The 8,328-nt window shown below is 42.7% G+C and overlaps 1 protein-coding gene across 1 annotated transcript in view; it reads left to right on the forward strand.

Moving 5' to 3' along the window:
* Positions 1 to 8,328, forward strand: part of MAP3K21 (mitogen-activated protein kinase kinase kinase 21) — a 104,506-nt gene that overhangs the window by 90,467 nt on the left and 5,711 nt on the right. The window contains exon 9 of the mRNA XM_030886190.2: positions 7,208 to 7,984. Within this exon, the coding sequence (XP_030742050.2) occupies positions 7,208 to 7,984 (777 nt within the window). The remainder of the gene's footprint in view (positions 1 to 7,207; positions 7,985 to 8,328) is intronic.

An 8,328-nucleotide genomic window follows, 5' to 3' on the forward strand; every position in this document is an offset into this window, starting at 1 on the left:
GGGGAAGGGAGACAGCGGTCGGTGTAAGATATGAAAATAATAATTTATGCTTTATTAAGGGGCCATGAAGCGGGAGGGGGAGAGGAGCTGACACCAAGAGCTCAATAGAAAGAAATGTCTAGAAAATAATGATGGCGACATGTGTACGAATGTGCTTGTTACAATTGATGTACAGATTGTTATAAAAGCTGTAAGAGCCCTCAATAAAACGATTAAAAGAAACTTAGTAGCTAGATTAATTGCGCAGAAGCAGATTAGTTTACCAGAGGAAATAAGAAAATGTAGATTCTCTGCAAGTTCTTCTGTTCCCGGCTATATAGCCACCTCTGGGGGTGTCTTAAGGAGCCCCGGTCACATAGTGGGCTATGTGCTGGACTGCCAAGCACAAGGTCAGCGCTTCCCAACACCAGCCCCTCCACAGGGGACAGATGAGCGTTTCTACTACCATAGTCTCCATCTTGGAAACCCTCAGGGTCAGTGCGACCCTGTTCTCCAGGGTCTCTGAGTCGGAATCCCCTCGATGGCAATGGGTTGGGTTTGTAGTCCGGGGCTGTGTCTTGGAAAGACGACTAGCATGTTCTTGGGAAGGAAGGATGGCAAGACGATCGCATGTACCTTGAGCCCGTGATGAAGAAGAGCAGCAGGGCCTGGGAAAGAGCATCCTGTTCACAAAGTAGATCAGCAAGAAAGCAGACTCGGACTGAAGTGTAGGACACGACGGCTGTAACAAGGAGCTCAAGCCATGGTGAAGATGACGCCAAACTGGCAGTGTTTCATTCTGTTTGACAAAGGGTCCCTCTGAGTAGGGTCCCACTCGACAGCACAGACAACAGACGTGACCAAAATCTTAGCGTTTCACCAGGTAAAACGGCTTGAAGAATGTTCCGTAGGCATTGCTGTTCATTTGAATGCATCATGATGATAACAATAGGAGAAGGTTGTTGAGATAAGGAAATTCCTGGGGAAAGAAAAACTTTAAAGGTGTTATTACCCAAAAAAAAGTAAAGTGTGGTGAAGAAACTAGATGGTGCCCGTAGCGTCTCAGGTCTTAAAGGCTTATGTTCAAACATACAGCCATCTAAGTGAGGCATCAACTAAGTCCACATGGAAGCAGCACACCAGCCTGTGTAATCCAAGGATTGCAAATAATATAATCCACATATAAAGGAGGGAATGGCAGCAGAGCTTAAATTGTGAACACCTGGTTTTCAGAAGGGTCATGGGTGACAGTGGAGGTCCAGAGTCCATTTGCATGGAGTAGCCTTCAGTGAACCCCCACCTATCGTAGTTGAGGATATGAGTGACCCTTTTATCAGACGGAGGGCATTGTAAAGTTGATTTTAGCAGAAGTGATTACGTCAGAATGTAATATTACTTGATCTCCCTTTAGACCCATTTTAAAGCTATTTCCGCTTTTGTTTTTTGTAGTTTTATTAGTGAAGAGTAATACACATGGATTAAGCCCCTGGGAAATCCCCTCCGACTGTGGACCAGGGAGGTGAATAACCTTGCTAACATGCAGCACACCTTGGAAAGTGGGCTGTTGCGGATGCAGTCAGGTTAAAAGTTAGCACCCATCATTAGCTCTTCCTTCAACCATTTACACTGGTTCTGGTTTCGAATACTCTGTGCTTTCTTTCTATTGAGGTTCTTATCTGTTTTGCCCTGTTCTTTTTAAGTTGTTTTTTAATGTTTTTCTATATATGAAACCCAGGATAGATAAATCTATAGAGAGAGCGGCTGGATTAATGGTTCCTTAGGGGTATGGCAGGGGAGTTGGGGGGGCAAACAGGGGGCTAATAGCGAGTACAAGATTGAAACTAAAATTGTTCTTGAACTGATTGTGGTGATGATTACACAACTCTTCTTGACCAAATATTGTATGATATGTGAATTATATGCCAACCAAACTATTACGGGTGGGGAAATGAAAAAGAAAAAAGGAAGCAAAGGAGAAAGTTGGCCTTTATACTTGTCAATTTAAGATTTTGTTCTTTTGAGGGGCCCTATAGCATGGTGGGTTGTGAGTTGGACTGCAAACTGCAAAGTAAGCAGTTCTATGTCCTATAGAGTCCCTGTGAATTGAAACTAGCTCAGTGGCATTGAATTTAACCGAATTATTAAGGAGCAACTGGGTTTAAACTTTTCTGTTTTATTGAAAGCCTTCTTCCTCCTACTCTTCCTCTTTGTGTTACCTGAATGTCTTTACTCATAATAGTCCATTCTTCGCTCTCTGTCCCATTACTACTCATTTTCATAGTTTCATAGCTCGCATTTCATCTGCCACCCCCATTGTCAGCTCCACAAAGGCCAGGGATGTCCGTGTTTACCCCCCCTGGTCAATAGGAAGCACTCAGAATGAATTAACCGATATGAATTTTTTATGACTAAATGAAGGACTATTTGAATTTACATAATTATATAAACTCGATACTAATTATACTTACCAAGACTGTTCGCTCTGCAAATACTTGCCAGTAGTCATAAGCTATGGGAAAGATTATAAATGGGTCCCTGAATGGATAAAGCCCTGACCCGGTCAGGGAGGGAATAAACACACATGAGTTGCTAAACCCACTTACATGAACTTGTACGTAAAACAAGAGACAGTTGTACAAACAGAACAAGGATACGCCATGGCTTAAAGTTAGGAAAGGTGCTCAACCGGATTGTATCTTTTCTCCATATTTATTTAGTCTGCATGCTGAACAAATATACAGCCCAAGAAACAAATTATTTTCTTATGTCTTGGTGTTTAGGCCTGTTCTTGGGGTGACTTGGGGTGCTGATTCTGACATTTTCATTGGATAGACTAGTTCTAGTTTCTTAGATAAGGTTGAATTTATAAAAATGTAATCTGCTCCTTAAAAGATCTCTTTCACAGAATCAGCATGTCATAACAAGCTTTCTTTCGGTTTGTTTGTTTTTAAGATCATTTTATTGGGGACTCTTATAGCTCTTATATAACAATCCATAAATCAATTGTATGAAGCATATTTGTACATATGTTGCCATCATTATTTTCTAAACATTTACTTTCTATTTGAGCCCTTGGTATCAGATCTTTTTTCCCCTCCCTCCCACCTTGCCCCTTCCCTCCTGGTATTGCTACTCCCATTGCTGTTCCTGAGGGGTTTATCTGACCTGAATTATGTGTATCATGATCTCTTATCTGGTCTAGCCCAAAGTGAAAGACAAGACTGGGGGTCATGATAGCCGGGGGTGAGGAAGCCTCAAGGAACCAGAGGAATATTGTGTGTTTCATCAGTGCTATACTGTGCCCTTCCTTGTGACCCTTCTGTGAGGGGATGTCCCATTGTCTACAGATGGGTTTTGGGTCTCTGCTCCAACACCCCTCATTCTCAACCACATGTTTTTGTTTGTTTGTTTGTTTGTTTTGGGTCTTCTGATGCCTGTTGACAGCTTATGATCGCACAGGCTGGTGTGCTTCTTCCATGTGGGCTTATTGCTTCTCTGCCAAACGGCTCCGCTTGTTAACTACAAGGCTTTAAGACCCCAGACGCTATATTTTTTGATAGCTGGGCACCACCTGCTTTCTTCACCACATGTGCTTGCGTACCCATTTTGTCTTCAGTGATCATGCTGCGAGGCTGAGCATCACAGAATGCCAGATTGTTAGAACAAAGCGTTCTTGCATTGAGGCAGGGCTTGAGCAGAGGCTCAAAGTCCGCCCACTACCTCAATGTATTGCCATATAAATATATGTGCATATGCTAATAACTCTGTTTTTATGAATTAATGTATTTACATATGTACACACCTATCTTTATACCTCTACCTCTATCCATAGCTTTGCTTCCTAGACCTTTCCTCTGTTTCCTTTCACCTTCCTCTTGCCCCACCATCACACTCACCTTTCTTCTGACTCTTAGTAATTCCTCTCAGCTAGATTGCTGTTGCTCCAACACTCCCAGGATCTCTATGTTCTCCTAGTTGTTGATTTTAATTCCCTAGTTGCTCCCCTGCCTATGGCATTGTTTGCTCACTGCTCCCTTCCCCGCCTCCTTCTCCCAAGTCCCTCTGGAACCGTCAGTCCTGTTGCTTTCTCCTTGAGCGTATAACAAGCTTTCTTACTTGAATGGAACGTTTACGTATTTAAGCTTGCCACATTTTTGTGTGTATAATGACCTTTGCTTCACAACTATTTGTCTACTTCCTTTCCTGTAATGCACACTGTTCTGCACTTGGATCCACCTTTCTGTGAACTCCCACAGCTCTCAGAAGGTGAGTCATACATGTCTAATAGCACACAAGGTAAAGAAAGGGAGGGACGTGACAGTGATTTCCAAACTACTTCACATAGTGAACATTTTGAATGAATTGGGTGATCCTATCATGGGCGTAAACCTTTCCAAGGAATGTTCTGAATTGCTTTCCTCCAGACTAAAGGAAAGGAATGTACTTTAGCCTGGAACAAAACTTACATTTTCTCAAAGGAGAGAAAATTACGTGCTGCCATTCTATACCAAAGACAACAACTTGCTATTCTGTAATGATACCAGAAACCACCTAACAAAAAGTCACGTTTCAGAATAAACCCAAGTGAGTGGCATATTTTCCTTAACAGTTCAAAAAGTAGTTTGAAACGTGTTCTTTTAAAGAACGGCGACAGATGTGATTCTGTTCCAATCAGTCATTCCATCAGGATGCAAGAAGAATACAAGTCTCTTTTCCTCAGTCTTGAAGAAGATAAATTACCAAGAACATCAATGCTGGGGCGAGGAGTTGGTTATAGACTTGAAGATGGTTAATTTGCTACACAACGTATCCTTCCTTTTTATGCCCGTGGGAGATCATAAAGCCAAGCATGAACATTGGCAAGAAAAGATTGGCCTCCATAAGACTATATGGTGGTTATGAGCTCTTGGTAGCATGAGACAGTCATGCTACCTCCACTACATATAAAGCTGGACCTGATAAACAATGTGTAAAGGTTTGGAATAAAGATGGTTCGTGCATTGAATAAATAATGCCTAAGTTAACTGGACTTACTGTGGAAAAAATTAAGGCAGGAATTTTCAATGGTCCACAGATCAGACAATTTATAAATGACCTACATTTCAAAGCACCAGTGAACGAAATCAGATCATGTGCCTGGTCTTCATTTGTTCTTGTTGTAAAAATCTTCCTTGGCAACAAGAAGGCAGTTAGTACTAGCACCCTGTAGAGGAAATGCTCTTTCATATCTACAGGCTTGACTGTCACAGGAGTGTTCTTGTCTATATATAGTTCCAGGGGTCCTCAAACTTTTTAAACAGGGGTCCAGTTCACTGTCCCTCGGACCCGTTGGAGGGCTGGACTATAGTTTTTTTTAAAAGATGAACAAATTCCTATGCACACTGCACATATCTTATTTTGAAGCAAAAAAGCAAACGGGGCAAGAACACCAGGTGGGCCGCATAAATGTCCTCGGCGGGCCGCATGTGACCCGTGGGACGTAATTTGAGGATGCCTGTCTCTAGACCGCTTTCCAGAGAACCTTGGTGACTTAACCAAAGAGCAAGATGAAAGATTTCATCAAGATATAAAAACAACGGAAACCAGATACCAAGGAAGACGGAATGCACACATGATGACAGACTATTGTCGGAATTTTATGTCGGATTGTCTCCACAGACACCACTCTCGGACACCTTGCAGAAGGCGCTTCCTGCGTGTCAAGTGACTAGAGAGTTTGTATCAGACATCTGTGCTTTTCGTATGAAATAAGTAGATTTTCATATATCACACTTCCCCTTTCATTTTTAATATGGTCCCTTCATGCTTAAAAGATAATAATTTGAAAAGTCCATTAAAGTATCCTGATTTTTTTACGGGCAAAAAAGAGTGAAGAGTACTATGTGGCCTATAGCCTGTGTCTCAAAAGCTGGAGCTGATCTGGGAAAACAAGTACCAATTTGGAGCCAACAGGACCAATCTAGCTAGAAACAAATCTAACCTTAGAAGCACTGAGATGTGTGCTGACCAGTGTATAAGCTGAGAAACAAATGGGCGATCTGAAGAACAGTGCATCCGAATGAAAGGAAAGCTTCTTCACCTGCAATATGCAGCTAACCCCATCTTGCTTACTGCAAGTAAGGAGGACTTGAAGCATTTGTTGATTGAGATCCAGGGCTTCAGCCTTGAGTATGGATTATAGCACAATGTAAAGAGCATTTGTTGATCGATTGAGCTCAAGGGCTGCAGCCTTGATTATGGATTATAGCAAAAGGTAAAGAGCATTTGTTGATCGATTGACATCAAGGCCTGCAGCCTTGAGTATGGATTATAGCACAATGTAAAGAAACCAAAACCGTGACAGCGTCACCAGTAGACGTCATGCTAAACGGAGAAAAGATCAAGGCTGTCAATGATTTCCTCCTGCTTGGATCTATAATCAATACTCATGGAAGCAGTAGGGTTTGCTTGTTTGTTTAGGGTCTTTATTTGTTTGGGACCTCATTCTGGAACAGTTATTGGAGGTACTTTGGTAGACAGCTGTGCAATCAGATGGAGGGGGTTTTAGTGAAGCAAATAATGAAAGTGATTTTAGCATCCTCTTCGGTGGAATTTCTTACCCTTTGGGGACTTTGTCACCTTTTGGAAAATGTTCGTCTACTGCTCGCTGCCATCGAGTCGGTTCTGACTCTTGGGGACTTTGGAGGAGAGGGTAGAACTGCCTCTATGGGTTTTAGAGTCCGTAACTCTTTAGGCGTAGAATGCCTCGTCTTTTTCTTGCTCATCTATTGCAGGGGTTCCTAAGCTTTAGTCAGCACTGGTTAGAACATGGGAAGCTGGACTCCACCCCTCAGATTTCTTACTCAGTCGTCTGGGATAGGCCAAATTTTTTCATTTTGACCAGCCCCCAAGCAATGCAATTTCTGTTGATCCAGGTAAAACACTCGGAGAAACACTAACATGCTGCCTAACTGTTCTTTTAAATACAGCTAGCTATGCATAAGGACATCCATCAGTATGTTTTAGATCTGAGGAGGACATGGTTTGTATAGCATATCTTTCTCATGTCTTGTGTGTGAAGTTTTGTGTGTGAATGACATGTTTTCCTATCCTAATTTTAATTATTCAGACCAATGAAGAACCATCTCTTGAGTGACAGAAGCCCGCAGTGACTCGTTTTAGAAGACAGTTTAAATAACTTTTACTGTCAAAGAGAACTGCAATCATGTATATTTCTACCTTTCTTTAGGTGCTTGTGAAGAGCCAGAGCCTTCCCCTGATGGATTAGAGAACAGAAAACCAAAGCAAATACAATTGGCCAATCAAGCCTACATTGATGTACCTCTTTGTAGGGACGACCACAGGGAGAACACTGGGGCACCTGAAAGCTTTGAGGAAGACTCGGCCGGCTCTGCCCCGGGCACCCCTCAGGTGACTCCTACAGATAGTCTGAGAAGAGCACCCCAGAAAAAGAAAATGGATTCTGCTGTGTACGCGTGCACCGTGCTTCTTGCATCCGTGGCTTTGGGACTGGATATTCGCGAGCTTGTGAAAGCACAGACTTCCGAAGAGTTACTGCTCAAGGAAGAAAAGAAGAAAAGAGAGGCAAGCGTGCAGCGTGCTTCCAGGTCTCACAGAAGTGCCAGTCCTCTAACAAGACTGCAGTCTAAGAGAGAGGAGATGGACGGTGCTCCTTCGTTCCCACTGCCAAGCGCTATGAACCTCTTGTCCACGCCATCGCTTTCCACGAAGTGCCTGCTGCAGCCTGACCAGGATGACATATCTGTGGGCAGCACACACACCACCTCTTACCTAGCCATTCCTGCTCCACAGGTTTGCTCTGCCTTCCCAGGAGGTCACCATGAGCCCACCTCCGTGTCAAGACTTGACCTTGATCACGACCTCCTGAAAAAACAGTTATCTTCCCCCATGGAGCATGGAAATGTGCCTTATGGTGCACCTTCACGGGGAAGAACATCACATCACAGACGGACCCTGTCTGATGGAAATGCTTCTCAGTTTCCAAGTAGGTTGTTCTATTTGGATAAAAGTCATTGAGTTTAGAATGTAAGATTGTATGTGTATATCTGATTTTTCCTTTTTTAAACGAGTGCATTTAAAATCGGTTTTAATTGTCCACTTCACATATTTAATGTCTACCCTCCTCTCCTTTTTTTTTGTTTGCTTTTAATGAACTGTACTTGGCTTCTGATAAAGCATAGTTCAATGTGAGTAACATACTGAGTCCACCAGGGGTTGTCCATATTGGCACATACAATACAGCGAATCTTCGAGTGTCCAGATATGGACATTCATAAATAGAAACACATTTTCTAGTTTTTCTAGTCAATGAAATGAGAGGGGGGGGGG

Source organism: Echinops telfairi, unplaced genomic scaffold (assembly GCF_000313985.2).
Source record: "Echinops telfairi isolate 266 unplaced genomic scaffold, ASM31398v2 ScPeMD7_655;HRSCAF=1070, whole genome shotgun sequence".
Taxonomy (NCBI): domain Eukaryota; kingdom Metazoa; phylum Chordata; class Mammalia; order Afrosoricida; family Tenrecidae; genus Echinops; species Echinops telfairi.